The following is a 19206-nucleotide window of genomic DNA, read 5'->3' on the forward strand; positions in this document are numbered from 1 at the left end:
AAGTTCCACCCGAACTACTGAATACCGTAACTGCCCCATATCCTTTCATGCGCTGGGCCATGGACCTCGTAGGGCCCCTGCCGGCATCGAAATCCAAGAAATTCATCCTCGTATTAACCGATTACTTTACCAAATGGGTAGAAGCGGAGTCTTTCACAAAAGTCCAGTCCCTAGATGTAACCAACTTAATATGGAAAAATATTATATGTCTTCACGGACTCCCTTACGAGATTGTCAGCGATAACGGCACGCAATTCACTTCGCTCATCACCAGGCGTTTCTTGAGCAAATTGCAAATTCGTCTGAGTACCTCGACCCCCCGATACCCTCAAGGGAACGGTCAAGCCGAGGCCACGAATAATTCGATCGTCGATGGATTAAAGAAACGACTTGGGCGAAAGAAGAGAGCATGGGCAGATCACCTTGATGGCGTACTATGGTCCTACAGCACAACTCTGTGGTGATCTACGGGACAATCCCCTTTCTCTATGGCGTTTGGGATCGAGGCACTCGCCCCAACAGAAGCAGGCGTCCCGACACTTCGCCGCACCATGATGGTCGACAATCCCGACCTTAATAACGCTATGCTGACCGATCATATCGACTTTGCTGAAGAACTGCGCGACCAAGCTCTGGTCCGGATTCAACACTACCAAAATGCAGCGACTCGATACTATAACAAGACTGTTCGCCTGCGGCGTTTCAACGAGGGCGGTTTAGTTTTACGTGAAGTCTTTGAAAACACCAGAGAAGTTAACGCTGGTAAACTCGGCGCCCGATGGGAAGGTCCATATCTCGTTTCCAATGCTGTTCGCCCTGGCGTGTATGAGCTCGTGACCATGGCTGGTGAGCGAATCAAGAACTCGTGGACCGCAGCCCATTTGAAGCGTTATTACTATTAAATCATTTTCATGATCTTACCTAGAAGGTTTCGGGAATCCGACCTCCACTTATCTTTTGTTTGTAATATGAACTACGACTGGCTTGATCCCCGCTTCGGGGTACGTAGGCAACTCCTTATCTTTCGATAAGATTAAGCGAGTACAGCTAAAATATCAATAAAGTCTTCTTTTTGGGATAATTTCCATTTCATATTCAATTACATTCAGTTCGGTAGTTCGCCACACACAAAAAAAAAACAACGTAAAAAAAAAATCATAATAATGTCTTAAGCGGCAAGCACTCCGTCCGTAAACCTGATCTGAAAGTTTTGCCGCAAGCCCTCTAGCGTTCTGGACGGTCCTGCAATCTCAGGATGGGAGCTGGTCCGGATAGGTCAGACTCCAACGGCTCTTCCATAGCCAGTTCATCCACCGCAGTTCGCCAGATCTGTCGCTCCCGCCGCAAGGCTTCTAGCCTTTCAATCGGCAACCCAGAACCTTCGGATATCATGTCTTCTATGAAGGCACATGGGCCCTCGACTAGATGGCGTTCACGGAACCCTTGACCTGTCAATTCCAAGTAATTGACGAACTGGATTAACCTCTTCACACAAGCTCGATTGGCCCAGGCGTCTGTTATGAACGGGAAGGCAGTTTCCCCCACGGCTTCGCCATCGCTTTCCGGTAGATCGGGTACCTCCATCTGATCAACCACTTCTTTGCACGCCGAGTGCTCGACAAGAAAATGATCCATGTGCCACTGCGCCAGGAAATAACCTTTGTCGATAAGTCCGTCCAGAACTTGAATGGTCCCTTCCAAACGGTAGAGTCGATGGAGCTGGTCAAGCTTCGGGCGAAACGCCTTGATATACGCGCCCATTCTTTTACGACGAGCTCGATACCCTCGGAGCTCCAGTTGTAAGGAAGACACGTCCAGGCCGATGGTGTCGGAGCTCAGAGCAAACTCACGAAGTTGGGACGTTTCTCCTGCTTCTTGAGGGGGGGGGGATTATCCGGTAGGTTTGGATCCCGACCGCCAGATGCGGCGGCTATCCTTTCCCGGGTCCTCTTTAACCATGGAGATCGAGTAGTAACTGACATCTTTTTCTTTTCAAAGCGGTTGCGAATGTCTACCGAGGATCAGACCCTTCCTCTATTTATACTCAAACTTCGCGACCAACCGCCTTTGTTTCCACCAATCATAGTGCAGCAGATTTTTCGCTGCGTTCCGAGAATCGCAATTAAAGACCGTGCAAACATTCAATATTTCTATACACGCGTCCCTTTAAACAAAAAAAAATAAATTACAAAATATATATATATATATATCAGTTTTCATTCCGATCTGGATTGAATATTTGTCCATTCGGACTGACTTCATTCGAAGTCAAAATACATTCTTCGTTGACACCCTGGCTAGGTGATCAACTCGCACGTGACCCCCATCTTTCATATGTAGGGATAAGCCGAACCCAGAGTATTTATTTCGCACCCAACCTTTAGTTCGGACGGAATGGTTAGCCGAACCCAGAGAGAAATTTTGCTGTCCGACTCTCGAACTAGAGCAAAGGAGGGAAGCCGAGCCCAGTATCTCGCACTTCGAACATACGTATCCCGTTAAGGGATAATGGCCCACCTTTGAGGCCCAGATCGTTGTTTTCTACGAATATTTGACAAAAGGTTATTTGATGTAAGCCGGGAGACGTCCTGCCTCTTGTACATTTTTGCAAAACAATAGAAACATGTTTCAATTTCAATTTTTATTCAGCCTACTACGATTCGGCAAAGTCTTGTTCGTCTTATTGAATTAAAATAAAAGAGGACATATTATCAATACAAAATTTGTTAATTTCGCGCTAGTACACCACTAGTGGCGATCTCACGAGCACTGGTCTTGAGTCGTTTCGGCATCGGCCACAGCAGCTATAGCCAGTCTTCTCCCATTCTTCGGGACGAGTCTCTAGTGCTCTGGCTTTCTGTTCCGCCTCATCAAGCAGATCGGTAGTCCTTTTTCTTTTTGCTTTAAGAATAGCAATCTCAGATTCCAGATTCTTTAGCTAGCGATCGATCCTTCCTTTCTTCATATGAAAATACTGTAGATCTTGGCTTAGTTCTTGATGCATAGCTTCAATTTGCACAAACACAATACGAAGGAGATAGTCAAATCAAAGCAATAGCGGATTGGTTTTTCATAAGATAAGTAATTTGAAATTTATGTGAGTTTTAACCTTCTTAGTTCAAAGAGATTTATGAACCTTTTCCAACGAAATCCATGTACAAGCTGATTTTTTAAATTTCGTCTTGCACATTCTTGGACATGCACTGTTTGCATTTTCTATATTATCTTGAAACTCCCTCTTCAGGTTTGGGATAGTTTCAAAAGCTAAAATCTTCACATAGAGTTGGAAGTAGCTGAAGTTATAAGAAGGTCAATGTAACAAACAATGTTTAAAACTTATTCTTTACAATAGGGAAAGTAAAGACATTTTGGAATAGACAATCTAAGCTTTTTGAGCAAGTCAAGCAAAAAAAGTTTAGCTAGCAATATCATAAGCATCATATACACAGCGATTGTTCAACAAGAGAAGCAAAAATTTACCTCCAATCCGGTTAATAAACCAAAGAAAGTCCATGAGCCAGTCGCATTGCCATCGAAGCATAGATGATAAAAATTGTGTATGCAATCATTGACCATGTATGTTCCCCATGGAAAACTTTTACAAAATTGCAGATTCTCCACTACTTTAACCAAGAATTCCTCCAGAAATCTCTCTTTCCGTGTCTTCTTTCCTTTAATGACAGTCCCTAAGAAATAAACACTGTCATCTTCAAATGGTCGTCATTATCTCCATTGTTCATTTATTCTAGTTTTTGTAACAGCTGTTATATTTATTTTCTTACTGTTAGCAAAGTGTCCTTTCAACAAACTCTAAACTGCCAAAATTTATTTTTGTGACCTACTGGGTGTTCATGGCAGTGTAATCTCATAAGCAAGGCATGCTCCCTAATAGAATAACGAATGAGACCACCATTCACGATGAACCAACATTCATTATTCTTTATAATATTAGCTGTTCAAAGAAGTAAAGTCCACATACCCCCGTATACATGTTTCTTGTCCCGATGCATATGGAAGAAGTGTCTAAATTGGGGGTGATCTAAAAACCAGCTAAGCTTAGATGTTAATTTTTTTTTCATTAATAAAGTAACCATCTCGCCAATATTGCACCTCGAACCAAGTTTAATGTATATAATTGGTTTGATATAAGAAGAACCGAGGTGTATATGGTGAAACTGGAGGAACTGGCTGAAGTGAATCTTGCGAACTAATCAAATCCAAATACAAACTAAAATTAGAAACCAACGACAAACAAAACCAATTTTTTTGAAAAGGTTGATATTTGTTTCCAAGCTCTGCATACCAAATGTGAACTATTAGCCAAAAGTGATAATCCATTAACTTAGCAACGACCGCTAACTAGTTTTACAAAAACCAAAAAACAACAGAAGGATATAATTTTCAAGTCAAAGAAACAAAAAATTATTTCTTAACATAATAAAATTTAAAATATATGTAAAAACTAAATTTATGAAATAAAAAAACTCAAGTATCATATAAAAATAAAAATAATACTAAAAATGCAAATAACCATTGAATTATCAAAAATTTAAGAAATTTGATATCAAAGAACATATATTACTTCATAATAAATCAATCTCGCGGCGTAGCACGGATTTAGCCTAGTTAATTTAAATGATTGTTGAGAAAAATTCTGTGAACAATTTCACACATATAACCTAGCAGAAGACAAAGCATCTAGATTCAGAAAAATTGGAACTTACCCAATACTGAGCCAATGACCCAAAAGCGAGTTTTACAACAGATAATTAAAATAGGATAATGGAAGACAAAGTTTTAAAATGGCACAATCGAACAGATTTTACCTAATCTCCTTCACAATGAGGAGATTATAAATCAGAGATCTGAAGAAGAGCAATTTCGATCGAATCGGACAAGAACTGTGAGACTGGAAATCGTTTCAGGGAAAAAACAAGAAGACAAACCGACAATAAAAAAAATTGGAACATTATCTAATCAGAAGATTTGATGTTATTGGGTTACGAATTTAGGCTATGAATGTTAGCACATCCAAATGAGTATTTTAAGTTTTTTTTTGAAAAACTGCTTTATGTCAGCATTCATATATTCATTTAATGATTTGCGTTTTCGGAACAGAAAAATAAAAATCACTTTGCTTTTCTAGATAACGTATTAACAAATGAAGTGCTTTTTTTTTTTGGGAATTTTGTCAAAACTGCCACTTTTTGGAAAAAAAATTTCCCCAATGCCACATCTCCAAAACCTATCAGAAAATGCCATAAACTCCCTTTATGACATAGGGTTGACTGACAATTTTACCCTCCGTGACATATGAAGCTTTGCGATGGCGGGAAAGTCGTGTAACTACTCGTACGTTTTTGTTCGAGATGAAAGACATTTATTGTGGATAAAAAGATGTTTTGTAGGAAGGTAAGAGACAAAAAAAAAAATTGTTTGTACATCTGAAATTTGTGTTGCGTTAAAGTTGTGTTGCTGAAAGGTGATAATAATGATTTGAGGTTGGTGGACAAATTTAACACACGGAAGGGGGACACATCGTAAACAGGTAATGACCGTCCGCCATTAATGGTAGTGGTTGGAGAGTCGATTTTGTTGATTTTGGTTGTAGTATAAAAAGAAAAAAATTCAAACTTGTATGTGCTTTAATTTTGCAGGTTACGAACGGAGGAGATGGAATAAACTTTCTGTATCTACCTCAGTGAATGGAAATGTTGTGATAGTGGTGTATGGAAATTTTTACCATGACAGGGAGAAATGGCAAGATGTGTCTCAAAATAAACACTCACATGTGTCCAGGAGCTAACTACTGCAATCGAAGTGTTATTTCGGGTAAACCCGAAAGAGAGTGGAATGAGCTCTTGGTACCCAGGTGAACCATCAGTATTCAAAACCGGCAAAATTCCCCTAGTTTCAATCAGTAGTGATGTGGAGGTTGCCCAGTTCAAGAAGAAAAGGAATTTGAACGGCGGCCGGAATTTATACGTAATAGTGACCAACAGATCATATGGCGGGTGTTGTGAAAGAAGGAGTGATTCAAGAGTCTGGTCAGATGGGTGAAACGTATATCCGGTCCCAAGATTCATTCTTGGATGATGAAGTTTTTGTGGCTTATGTTGAGGAAGTTGAAGCTACATTGGGGAAACATATGGTGGACAAGAAAGTTAATGTTATAGCAAGTGGACATGTAAGTAGGAAAGCAAAGAGGACAACAGGGAGTCAACATGGTGTGGAAAAGGATGCAAAGGAAGTGGTGGCGAAGAGGAATGCAGTGGAAAGAATTCGACGCTAAAGGAGGTGGACAAGGTAGGCCAATCAGCTGTGGAGGACAATAGTAATGTACGCATCGTAGACATTATCTGTGAATCATCTGTGATGTAAAACATGAATCTGAGTGGATTGGAGGAGACTTCAAATGTAGTGGACAACATCATTTTGGACAGTTCAAAGATGGTGAACCATTCACAGATTGTGGACAACCATGGCAAATATTGTTGACAATTCACAAGAAGACATGTCAGACGAGATTGATGGGAGCCAAGAGGAAGAGGAAGCTTATGGTTATGATTTCGATGAGTGGACAGATATAATTAACGATGAATATACCCTAGATTGAGATCCTTATAAAGGTGTAAGAGGATGGAATATGGCTGGTGAGAAGATGGTGCAGGAACATTGTGATGAAGTCCTTGGTTGTACCGGCGAAGTAGAGGAGTTCACGCAGACAGATTGTGATGATGCTCTACCTGTGGTGCAAATAAGTGATGCTCTTCCTATGGTATCATTATGTGATGATCTAGAAGTGGTACCAATATGTGACAATGAGGATAACGATTTCATGGCAGGTGGTGGTGTTATTAGTGGGTCAGACCCATTATTGTTGAAAGATGCACCACCATTTCATGATAATATGCGAGGTGCACCAAGCGAGGAGAGAAACATGGACCTAAAAAGAGGAAATGATGCAATTTATGTTGGACGAGTATTTGCTAATAAGGTGGAGCTACGAAAGATGTTGGATGTTGAAAAACCTTTTCACATTCAGAATTGGGAAGTCTGACAAAGGGAGAGTTATTGTTACTTGCGTAGATAAGAACTATGACTAGCAGATCTATGCAACAACACACCCAAATTCAAAAAATTAGAAATCAAAACTGTTACGTTGAAACATAACTGTGATGTCTCATGTAGGTCTAGATATGGTGAGAAGGCATCAGCTAAGATACTAGCCAAATTATTGCAGTCGAAATTTGCCAATGGGGGAAAAGGTCCAAGAGCGTGTGAATTGCTGAGTATGGTTTTCGAACAGCTTAACGTCACTATAACTTATATGAAAGAATGTAATGCTAAGGAACTTGCTATCGAGGCTGCACGTGGGAATGAGGAAAATAATTATCGGTTTTTGGCAACTTATTTCCACTGGGTGAAGCAAACCAATCTAGGAACAATCAGCAATATCCACACAACCGTTGACAAGAAGTCCTGTAAAATGTGTTTTAAATATCTTTTCTTTGCTTTTGGGGCTTCCATCGCCGGGTATAAGTGATATGCTCAAATTTTAAACCCTAGAGCTACTCTCTCAAATTAAGAGAGTACTGCAGTACTTAGGGGTCGAATTCCACAAGGACTTAAGTCTACACAATAAATTATAGAGTTTTATAATTAAGCTAAACAAGTTGATTTAAATAAGAAAAACAATACAAAATATTAAATAAAAGTGTTGTAAATTCAGAAGATCAAAAAGCTAGGTCCAGGGAATTTCTCAGGAAATTACAAAATATTAAATCAATAATTAAATAGGAATCAAGCAATTAAAATCAGATCTAGAACTCTAAACACTTTTGTAAAATAAATCAGTTCTCACTGCAAATATTATCTAAATTTAAAACCAGAAAATCCAAATATCTTTGTAAAATTTTAGGTTAAAAATCAGCTTTAAAAACAGGTTTAGATTGTTCACAAAATTACTAAATCAAATCTCTTTGCATAAAGTAATTTTGATCATCAAAAGGTTTTATCAGAAAAATCAATTATATTTTCATAGCAATTTATTTTCCTAGGTTATTAATTCAAGATGGCTAATCAAGGATTAATATGAAGAACAACCTATGATAAAGGTCTAGAAAGATAATGAATCCTAAAATAACAGATCTAATAAACCATAAAATCCCTGTGAAAAACCCTGAATCTAACAAGCAAACTACTCAAACATATTCAATGAAGAACAAAACATAATTCTGAATAACAAGCAATTGAAATTAAAAGAGTAAAGAGGGAGTTTATGAATTCTTCTCTCAAAGCAGCTAAGATCTCTCTCTCCCAAAAGCTCTCAAAATCTCACAGGGTTGCAGAAAATAAAGCTTCCTAGAAAAATACTTGTGGGTTTCTAAAACCTAAAAATACTATATATATATATATATATATATATATATATATATATATATATATATATATATATATGTCTTAAAACACGTCAGGGACTTGTGCTGCAATTATGGAAAACTTCGGGCAACTTTGTAAAAGTTCCAAATTTGAAGACTTGTCGCGACTAAACATGGGTGTCAACCGATGCTCATGTGGTGTCGTTCGATGCTCTTCGTATAATATGACTCCAAATTGATTTCCTCCTATTATATGCTCCAGAATCATCCAAATTGCTCCATTTCGCTCCATCCGTGCCAAAATCCTAGAAAACCTGTTAAGACTCTAAAACATCCTAGAAAACAAATCAGAAGACTCAAAAGCACACTTATATCATGGTTAAAAACCGTAAAAACCATGATATATCAACTCCCCCAAACTTAGCCTTTGCTTGACCTCAAGCAAAACAGCAGCATCACCAGTGAAAGAGGTTTGAAAATGCAGAAACTCCTTTTCTTTTTAAGGTAATGCCATGATCATTCAAAACCATAATCCACATGCTTAGCAGACAAATCCAAATCGAACCACCATGTACTTCTCCGTTGACATTCATAGCATCCCATATTTAAACCAAATTCCACTACTTCCTCCATTAAGCCTTCATCGGTGGGACTCATCAATTTGATCAATGTCAAGAACCTTCTAGACTCATTTCCATACTATACCATAACAAGCAAGATATAACTTGTACAACATATGGTACTCTTTCTCTCTCCCAGACTTATTCTATTCTTATTTTCCTTTGAGCTTTGCTTTGTTGTTTTTTTTTTATCATCTTCTTTATTTTTTTCTCAAAGTTGTAGGCGAATAATGGGGTCATTGGTAATTTACTCAAGAGTAGAATAATGAGGTCACAGGTAATTTACCTACCTCTCTAAACTGATCAAAATCATCTCATCTTTTATTCACTCTTTTTTTCTAACAAAGCTCTCAGGAATAATCTCTTCAACTTGAATAAGGGAGAGAAGTACCATTTTCTTTTGGAATCTTACTTGTCAGGTATGAACAAGGAGTCAAGCTCTATGAACATCAATCTCCTTGATGAGTTAAAAAGAAAAATGCAGAAGTTACCTCAGGCTTTTATGGATTCTGTTGGAAATTTGGATGTCTTTGGTTTACTGGTCAGCCATTGGATTTTTCATTAGTCGGATTTGTGGATTCAATCTGCAGCATTAATCAACCAAGGCAATACACTAAAAAGAAAAATCATAGTTCCCAACAAAATTTTGAAATTTGACTCAATGAAACAAAAATACGGTTTTGACACACTAAAAACCAAAACTATTTAGTAGTTAGTGCTAACCTCCCCCAGACTTAAACGACACTGTCTCCAGTGTTATCAAGCAAGGGAAAGGAAAATAAACAAAAATCTATAGAAAATGTATGAAAAATTTGAACAGTTCTCGGGTTACCAACTGGTGTTGACCGACACCATTTCAGCGTCGATCGACACTCATCACAAATGGTGGTTTTTGGCCGTAACTCCTTGTTAGTTGCAGTTAGTTGTGTTGATGTGTTGTTGGATCAATCCTTGGATGATTATGCTGTTAAGAAACACTCAAACACAAGTTAAAAGCAACATGATAGAAGATAGTTCATAATTTCAAACAAATTTCAAACAAAAACTGACTCAATGCAAAAAGAAAAATGACTCAAAAAGAAAAGAAAAACCTAGAAGTGGGTTGCCTCCCACTAAGCGCTTGTTTTCAGTCATTAGCTTGACTGTGTCTAAACTCATACGTCCGACAGAGCAGAACGTGGCTTTGAATGCTTCTGAGAAAATGTCCTTTTCATCCAAGGTGGTGTATAAGCTTTAGGTGCATGAGGTCTACCAAGGACATGAGGAACATGACCAGGGCGGGATTTAGGGACGATTCTTCTTGTATGTCCTGCAAAATCATCAACAGAAGAAACAAGCGCTCTACGATAATCTCGTGGCTTGGTTAACTGCAAAACAATTTTTGTATCTTTGAAGGTCTTGTTGATGATAGGAGGGAGTTTGGGTAAAGAAGATGCATACCTTTGCCTTACCTGAGGACTCTGGAATGTGGAGTAGGGGGCTTCCTGTTTGGGAACAGCTTTATGATTTGGAGCATCAGTTTTGGACAAGATCTCTCTCGGATGTGGAGGGGTGTCGACCGATGCTGATATGGTGTCGGTCGATACTGAGCTTATTGCTCGTGTAGCAGAAACTTTGCAGCTTATCTCAGCAATCTTCTCAACAGAAAATGTATGTCCATCAATGGTAGGAGCTCTCCTCAGCTTATGCATCTCAAATTTCATACTTAAACCCTCCACATTCAGTGTTATGTCTCCCTTTTGCACATTTATGACGGCACCAGCTGTAGCCAAACAGATCTTCCTAAGATGAGAGGGTCTTTAGGCTCTTAATCATACTTCAGCACCACAAAGTCAGTGGGAATCATGAAGTTTCCAACCTTAATTGGAATATCCTCTAAGACACCTTCAGGAATTCTCTGAGATCTATCAGCTAAGATAAGAGATAATCTAGTTGGCTTGAATTCAGTCATCCCAAGTTTCATAGCAATAGAATGTGACATCAAGTTGATACTAGAACCGAGATCACAGAGTGAGTGAGCAAACCGTTCTGCAGAGATAGAGAAATCAAGTACAAAGCTTCCAGAATCTGGTAACTTCTCAGCAGTCCTACTGAAGTATTGCACTCACTTTCTTAGAGACAACCACCTCTTGCTTCTTCTCTTTCTTTTTCTGTGAAGGCTGGTTCAGCAGAATTGCACTGACATCCTTAGTTAGCAAAGCTCCTTCCTCAGGGCTCAAACCATTTGATACCATTCTCTTCACATACCGCCTAAGTGGTGGTGAAAGCTTTACTGCATCAATCAAAGGCATCTCAATCATCACATTGTCCATCATTGCCTTGCATCTAGCATTTTCAATCTCCTGCTTGGACCTTCTTGGCTTAGGAAAAGGGACCTTAGGCTTGTACACCCTCTCAACAGCTGCTGGAACCTGAGATTTTGCAGTTTCGGGTTCTGTCTGAGATGAGTGTCGACCGACACCCAGGTGGTGTCGATCGACACCATCATCTGAAATCGAGAGATTTGTCTCAGGTTTGGTCGATTTCTCCCCCTCTTCTGCAAAATCAATTTCACCATCATCTTCATCTCTCACTGATATGGTATTGCAAGCATGCTTGGGATTCGATTCAGTTCTTCCAGGAAGAAAACCATCTTGTCGTTTGACAGACCCATCAGTCTGTGCAACCTGACTCTCCAGCTTCTTGACATGAACATTCAATGCATCAATTCTTCCAGTAAGCTCATTATAGACATTGTCAATCTTTCCATTGAATGTCACTGTCATATTCTCCTGTCCCTGAAGAATCTGATCAAGCATGGCCTCCATTCTACTCTCTGAAGAAGTCTTAGGAGGTGGAGACTGATAGGATGAGTTCCCATAGGTTCTTGTATAGCTATTGTTCTGCTTCTGATAATCTGGTTTGGAAGTGTACCCTGAAGATTTCCCACTGTAAGACTTGTTGTTTTGTTGATTACCGAATCTCTGCCCTTGATACCCAGCTCCATAAACATAGTTGACATTCTCCTCTGTATTCTCTGGCTCTGGCTCAAATGTCTCAATCTCAACAGCAAATTGGACTGACTTCTTACCCACTAGAAGATTGTGCACTGAATCCAGCTTGGCATTAACAGAAGCAAATTGGTTTGAATCAAATCCTCCATGCAATCTCTTCCTTTCAGCATCTGCTCTTTTAGTGCTATTGCTAGAGGCCAAATTCTCAATCAAAGCTTCAACATCTTCAGGATATCTTGTCTTGAAATTTCCATGGCTTGCAGCACCCAAAGCTAACTGATACTCCCAGTCACATCCTCTGAAGAAGATACTCAACAATTGTACTCTTGAAAAGCCATGGTGTAGACAATCCCTTTGATAAGCCTTGAATCTCACCCAAGCTGCCTTGAAAGCTTCATCTGGTCTTTGCTTGAAGGAGGACAGCTTGACTCTCAGCTCATCAGACATTGCATCATCATAGAAATAGTTCAGGAAAGCCACCTTGATTTGTTGCCAAGATGTCAAAGATCCAGCTGGCAACTGCTTCAACCAATGAGATGCTTCTCCTGCAAGTGGGTATGGAAAAAGCTTGCAGTAGATGTAGTCTTCAGTCACCCCATTGGCCTTGATACTGGTCACCAGATCTTCAAAGTGCTCAATATGGTCCAAAGGTTTCTCATGGGGAAGGTTAGAGAAAGGTCTTTGCCCAACTAGCTGGAAGTAAGCAGGCTTAAGCTCAAAATCATTCCTGGGAAATGGATCTGGAACAATTGCAGAGCGGTTTTCATACATCAAATCAGCTCTGTTGAAGTCTGCAATAGTCCTGATCAGATCCCGGTTTTGATCCTGTCTTCGAACCGGGTTCTGGACGTGGTTGGCAACTCCATGTACGTCTGCTGGAAGGGGGTGTCGATCGACACCCAGTTGGCGTCGATCGACACCATCGTCCTGCTCGTCTCCGACAACGATTTTAGCAATCATGTTGCCCTCTACATCAATCTTTTGGCCCTGCTCATTGCGCAAGTGACCCTCTTGATCCCTCAAAGCACCGTCCTCATCACGAATCAAAATGATTGTGTTAACCATCTTCAAGGATTTGGCTGCTTTTCTGTTCTCACGCTCAAGTTTTCCCAACTCTTGGTTTGAAAACTTCACAGTAGGACCAGTCTTGTTGCTCTTTGTGTTAGGCTTATTAGGCATGTACTTGAAACACCAAAGAGAAGAAAAACAAAAACGTGTAAGTAGAAAATAAAAAGAAAAATTTAGACGAAATTAAAAACTCAAATCTAATGGTAGATCAAAGAGTCCCCGGCAACGGCGCCAAAATTTGATATGCTCAAATTTTAAACCCTAGAGCTACTCTCTCAAATTAAGATATCACTGCAGTACTTAGGGGTCGAATTCCACAAGGACTCAAGCCTACACAATAAATTATAGAGTTTTATAATCAAGCTAAACAAGTTGATTTAAATAAGAAAAGCAATGCAAAATATTAAATAAAAGTGTTGTAAATTCAGAAGATCAAAAAGCTAGGTCCAGGGAATTTCTCAGGAAATTACAAAATATTAAATCAATAATTAAATAGGAATCAAGCAATTAAAAACAGATCTAGAACTCTAAACACTTTTGTAAAATAAATCAGTTCTCACTGCAAATATTATCTAAATTTAAAACCAGAAAATCCAAATCTCTTTGTAAAATTCTAGGTTAAAAATCAGCTTTGAAAACAGGTTTAGATTGTTCACAAAATTACTAAATCAAATCTCTTTGCATAAAATAAGTTTGCTTATCAAAAAGTTTTATCAGGAAAATCAATTATATTCTCATATCAATTTATTTTCCTAGGTTATTAATTCTAGATGGTCAATCAAAGATTAATATGAAGAATAACCTATGATGAATATCTAGAAAGATAATGAATCCTAAATAACAGATCTAATAAACCATAAAATTCCTGTGAAAAACCTTGAACCTAACAAGCAAACTACTCAGACATATTCAATAAAGAACAAAACATAATTCTGAATAATAAGAAATTGAAATTAAAAGAGTAAAGAGGGAGTTTATGAATTCTTCTCTCAAAGCAGTTCAGATCTCTCTCTCCCAAAAGCTCTCAAAATCTCACAGGGTTGCAGAAAATAAAACTTGCTAGAAAAATACTTGTGGGTTTCTAAAACCTAAAAATACTATATATATATGTCTTAAAACACGCCAGGGACTTGTGCTGCAATTATGGAAAACTTCGGGCAACTTTGTAAAACTTCCAAATTTGAAGACTTGTCTCGACTAAACGTGGGTGTCGACCGATGCTCATGCGATGCTCTTCGTATAATCAGACTCCAAATTGATTTCCTCCGGTTAAATGCTCCAGAATCATCCAAATTGCTCCATTTCGCTACATCCGTGCCAAAATCCTAGAAACCCTGTTAAGACTCTAAAACATCCTAGAAAACAAATCAAAAGACTCAAAAAGCACACTTATATCATGGTTAAAAACCGTAAAAACCATGATATATCAATAAGTATTTGTGGAAGGTAATAGTGATAGATGGGACGACAATGAAAGGAAAGTATAAAGGATGTTTGGTTGCAGCTAGAGGACAAGAAGAGAATATGCAGATTTATTCCCTTTGATTTGGTGTAGTTGAGAAAGAGAATGATGCTGGGTTGGCATGGTTTTTTAGAAATCTTCAGAAGTTTGTACCTGATGATAAAGACCTTGTGTTTGTGTCTGACAGACATGCAGCTATTTATTCTGCTCTCGCCAAAGTTTACCCACTTTCGCACTATGCTACTTGTACAGTCCACCTTTTTAGAAATGTCAAGCATAGCTTTGGTTGCGAAGGCCTGACTGGAGTAGTTTCTAAAGCTGCACGAGCGTACACAATTGGTGATTTTCGGTATTGGTGAAGAGAAATAGAGCATCGTGATCAAAGATGTGCGGATTATCTAATGGAAATAGGTTTACCTCATTGGACAATACCATTAACAGTACTATTCTTCAATATAAATGCCACTTTCAATTACACATTTTCTAAAATGTCATACTGTCCATTCTAATCTATCAAAAATGACAAAACTGTCATTTTCCTATTTCTTTTTCATTTTTCTCCCTTCTATTCTCATTTCTCTCGATCTTTCATCTCTCGATCTTTTATCTCTCTATCTTTTTCTCTCATTTCATCTCTCTCTCTCTCTCTCTCTCTCTCTCTCTCTCTCTCTCTCTCTCTGAAACAAAAATTCTTTCAAAATCACCACCTCCATCTAATCGCATGCCTCCGTCGTGGATGAGCAGAGTGTTTTATTCGTTCTGGAGATGCTTCCCTCAAGGTTGAGTATGATATTTCTCAATTTTCAGTTTCTTCTATTTGTTTCCTTCTCTATACAACTTTAATGGACCTAATCTGATATCTGAACCAATTTTTTTTTTTTTTTTTCTGATGGACCAGATCCGATGGACTAAATATGCTTCCTTGAAGGCTGAGTATGATATTTTTCAATAAGATCGGTACATGCGTCAGCAAGACTACAGGGTGGAGAAAATGATTTCATATTGAAGGGCAAGTATCGTCAACCAATCATATATGGTTCACTAAGAGAGCGAAGGACATAATTGAGATGGACAAGTGTGTCAACAAAGCAGATCTGGTCTACTAAAGAGACCGAAGGATATAAATATGGTAGACAAAAACCTGTTTGGGCATTAAATATGGTCCACTGGAGGCAAATATGGTTAGTAGACATGCAAGAAGACAAGTTGAGTCCTACCAATTGGATCTGATCCACTTCAGAGATTGAAGGACAAATTTTGGATGGACTAATCTTGCAGGCGTTGGATCTGGTCCATTCGAGGTTCATTATGTGTGTGTTTAGTACCACAAAATTTATCTTTCAAAACGCATGTCAGTTGTCCAATTCTCCTTTTTTTAAAAATCCCTCGTTTCTTTAACTCAAGGGTAGAAACATCTTTTTTTCTTATGGCATAAAATTAGAAAGTGACATTTAAAAAAAAAATCTAAAAGTTACATTTCTCATCACTTTAATTTCAAAAATAATATTTCTCACTAAATTCCCTTTAAAATATATTTACACATATTTATAATAAAAAATTATCTGGTATTGAAATGCATTTAACAATGTTAATTTTATTTCATTTTCTAATCAAAATATAAACGTAATTAACATAAATTAAATCTTTATATAGAAGTTTTTTTTATTTGAAAATTGTTTAATTTTGGTAAGTTCAGTCAATATGAGTTTGAAACGTTCAGTAATAGTTTTTGATATTACCGGACAAGAAATACAAGTTGGATCAAAATTTAGAAGCGCTTTCACTCTACACATGAGTGCATAAACAGTCTTAACTTTACCCAAAACTTAATTTACACTCAAATCTTTGACATACTCAAATCAATTCTTGCCAGGTTCGATCGTGTATACCGTTTGAGCAAAGAATAAAAAGGGGGTACACAGCTTGATGAGTTTCACTGCATGTCAACTTTGTTGGAGAATATTGCACTTAGACAAACGTTCTTTAACTTCATCCCAACCTGCATATTGTATATATCACAAACGAGCTAGAGGCTAATGAATCATCAGATATTCAAAAGACAAAAATTCAAGATTCAGTTAAAAGCTTAACTAAACCTGGTAAATTTCTGAAATCAGGTTCAATTCCACCACCATTGATGTCCATGTGGTTAGGTGTTACATACTTTCCTATTGTCACAACAACTCCTGAACCATCTCGGAGCTCGTACACCGATTGAATCAAACCCTGAAAACCCCATTAATTCAATTGACAAGAAAATAGATGATCAAAAACATTTCAAAATCGATAGATTCATTATAAAATAAGTTAAGACTTTGGAATAACCTTTCCGTATGTTCTTTCGCCAACAAGAACTGCTTTACAGTTATCATGCAGTGCAGAGGCTACCTGGAGAAAAATAAGACAAATCATTCGGCTTACTAATCCAAAAAAAGATGAGCTTCCGGCGCTTAAATGTTAAATCTATTAATATTACTCACAATTTCACTAGCACTTGCTGTTCTGTTATTTACCATTACCTGCAACAATGAGAAGGATTCTAATCAGTGCATCATGCAAAAAAAACATATTAGTGTGAAAGATTATATGGCTTACATGATCCATCACATACAATAAGTGGGGCAGTGATCAACGGTTTCTTATCTGCAAGAACAGTTTTTTGAGCCTCAGGGTCTCTCCCAGCTGTAGATATCACCTGTTACACAGGTGCAACATATAACATGAGTTCAACCAAATCGTGATGGAATACATGTAAGTTAAAGTAAGCTATTCTGTTTCTTATTCCTGAAAAATAATTGAAAAAGTTTTGAGAATTCTGAATCATTGTTGCTTTACCGTATCCCCTTCATCTAGGAACAGCTTAGCAGTTTCTATTCCAGCCTGAAATAACCAAAACCGAGAAACGCAGGCTAAGTGAAGAATCAAGTGGTTGTAAAGCATTACTGAGAAGATATGGTCTTAAGTTACAGTTGTAGAATGAACCTGCACAAGTCCACCAAGGTTATCTCTAAGATCCATCACAAAATAAGATGCACCCTTGTCTTGGAGTCGTTTCATTGCTGCACATAGTGAAAAAAATGTGTATCACAAATACAAGTAGATAAAAAAGGATGTGACTGATAGTTCTGATGTGACATTCAACATTAAAAGGCTTACCAATCACCAAATCTTTTCTAGCCAGAGCATTGAACTCTTTCAGGCGAATGTACCCGACAGAGACTTTTCCATTGTCCACTTTTTCCAACCGATAAGAGACTGGGGTCGGTGCATTAACTTGTCTCTGGATTTTAAGAGACTTAACAGGTCCACACTTTCCATGCTTCACCTGCAATACGCAAAAACTACATAAACCTTCAGTCCAAACTTCAATCAAGTACTCATGTATGTTGTTTGCATCTTATAATTTAAGAAATAACCACCTTGAGAACCACAAAAGTTTTACTAGGGCCTTGTAATAAAGATGATACTTCAAATGACGATTTCCCACTAACATCCATTCCATTGACAGCAACAATTTCATCTCCCTAGCAAATAAAGAGACATTGAACACTTTCAAGTGAAATCAACAGCGAACAAAACTAGAAGAAAGAAACTAGACCGGTTTCTGACCTGTTTCACGCCAGCAATGTCAGCAGGACTGTCCAATACAAAACCAAGAACCTTCACCTTCACATTTCCATCACCATCAGAAACTTCTCTTAGGTTAATTCCAATACCAGTAATGTCATACTTGGACATCCTAGAGAACTTCAACAAGTGACACAGACAAGATGTCTAATTAAAATTCATCCATCAATCAAATTCATAGATTCCAGGTACTGAATTCAAAGAACAAAAACCTCATCTGGTGATAGGAAACGAGTGTATTGATCACCCAAACTTGCCAACATTTTCTTAATCACTTCATGAGCCTTTGATCTACTCTTAATTGGACTAGCTAATATATCATCCTTCTGTTTCTGCAAAGTAACAAATAAAAATTCAATCTTTACACATGAAAAGTTTCGTCTTTTATCCATCCCAACAAGCCAATACACATACCTGCCAAGTTTCAGGAGTCCAGCTACGGCTACGAGTATCGAGAAAGGCGTCATTAACAATGTCCCAAGCTTCTTCAACAATCCCTTCATTAGTTACTAACTGAGTCTTAAAGTCATCATCTTGCATCTCAGCATCACCAGCTTCTTCCTCGTTAGGACAGTCTTCCGGAGCCGAATCGAAGTGGTTCAGAGAAGAGTCTTGCGATGATGAAGGCGGCTTGAGAGAGAGATAAGGATCATCAGAAGCAGCAACGGAGGAGAGGGGCGAGGAGAAAACGAGAGTGAGCGAGAGAGCTCCGGAAAGGGTTCCGATCACCGATTTTTTCAGAATTTTACTTAGAACAGGGAAGTCGAATTGAAACGGAGGCGGATGTTCGGGGAGAAATTGCGACGTCGCCGGTGATGACGTGGCGGATAACGGCGAGGAAAATGGAAGCAAAAGCCTCATCTTTTATCTTTGTTAACGGTCAAGATTCAAAAGGTCCAACTGAGCTAATGTTATACTGTATGGTGCAAATAGTATTTACGAACATTTTACAAACAAGTCCTTGTACTTATGAATATTTGTTTTAAAATCTACTTATTGTAGTAATTTAACATTTTTATCTAGAAAATAGTAAGAACTTGGGATTTTTAATTCAA

At 38.2% G+C, this 19206-nt stretch overlaps 2 protein-coding genes and 1 non-coding gene across 5 annotated transcripts; 2 read left to right on the forward strand and 1 right to left on the reverse strand.

Moving 5' to 3' along the window:
- The first annotated feature begins 488 nt into the window (after positions 1 to 488).
- On the forward strand, positions 489 to 902 carry LOC147934736 (uncharacterized). The gene has a single exon (XM_087472770.1). It carries the CDS (start codon positions 489 to 491, stop codon positions 900 to 902), a length of 414 nt encoding a protein of 137 aa, XP_087328896.1.
- Positions 903 to 12325: 11423 nt separating this feature from the next.
- On the forward strand, positions 12326 to 12432 carry LOC147934737 (small nucleolar RNA R71). Its single transcript, XR_015573465.1, has one exon. It is a non-coding gene; the product is annotated as a small nucleolar RNA R71 (small nucleolar RNA).
- A 3794-nt stretch (positions 12433 to 16226) lies between these two features.
- On the reverse strand, positions 16227 to 19091 carry LOC104724740 (carboxyl-terminal-processing peptidase 1, chloroplastic). Of its 3 annotated transcripts, none has more exons than XR_757761.3 (12): positions 18566 to 19053; positions 18364 to 18483; positions 18134 to 18271; positions 17944 to 18048; positions 17681 to 17849; positions 17507 to 17583; positions 17360 to 17404; positions 17120 to 17219; positions 17005 to 17043; positions 16850 to 16912; positions 16621 to 16750; positions 16227 to 16523 (listed from the first exon to the last, which is right to left on the reverse strand). XR_757761.3 is itself a non-coding variant. In XM_010443284.3 (12 exons), exons 1-12 carry the CDS (start codon positions 19010 to 19012, stop codon positions 16468 to 16470), a joined length of 1473 nt encoding a protein of 490 aa, XP_010441586.1. In that variant the 5' UTR covers positions 19013 to 19091; the 3' UTR covers positions 16227 to 16467. The 3 variants fall into 3 exon arrangements, 2 of the variants coding, with proteins under 2 accessions (XP_010441586.1, XP_087330551.1); XM_010443284.3 differs by having other exon boundaries at positions 17136 to 17219; positions 18566 to 19091; XM_087474425.1 differs by having other exon boundaries at positions 17136 to 17219; positions 18134 to 18263; positions 18566 to 19033.
- Positions 19092 to 19206: the final 115 nt, after the last annotated feature.

The sequence above is a fragment of the Camelina sativa genome, chromosome 11, assembly GCF_030686135.1.
Source record: "Camelina sativa cultivar CO46 ecotype springtype chromosome 11, ASM3068613v1".
Taxonomy (NCBI): domain Eukaryota; kingdom Viridiplantae; phylum Streptophyta; class Magnoliopsida; order Brassicales; family Brassicaceae; genus Camelina; species Camelina sativa.

Excerpts from the sequence above, each read along its gene's own strand:
- LOC104724740 (XM_010443284.3), bottom strand. The coding sequence starts at position 19,012 with ATGAGGCTTTTGCTTCCATTTTCCTCGCCGTTATCCGCCACGTCATCA. Across the intron at positions 17,850-17,943 it reads AAACTTTTGTGGTTCTCAAG|GTGAAGCATGGAAAGTGTGG; the intron begins GTGGTTATTTCT and ends TGCGTATTGCAG. Across the intron at positions 17,044-17,135 it reads TGATCACTGCCCCACTTATT|GTAATGGTAAATAACAGAAC; the intron begins GTATGTGATGGA and ends TCATTGTTGCAG.
- LOC147934736 (XM_087472770.1), top strand. The coding sequence starts at position 489 with ATGGCGTTTGGGATCGAGGCACTCGCCCCAACAGAAGCAGGCGTCCCG.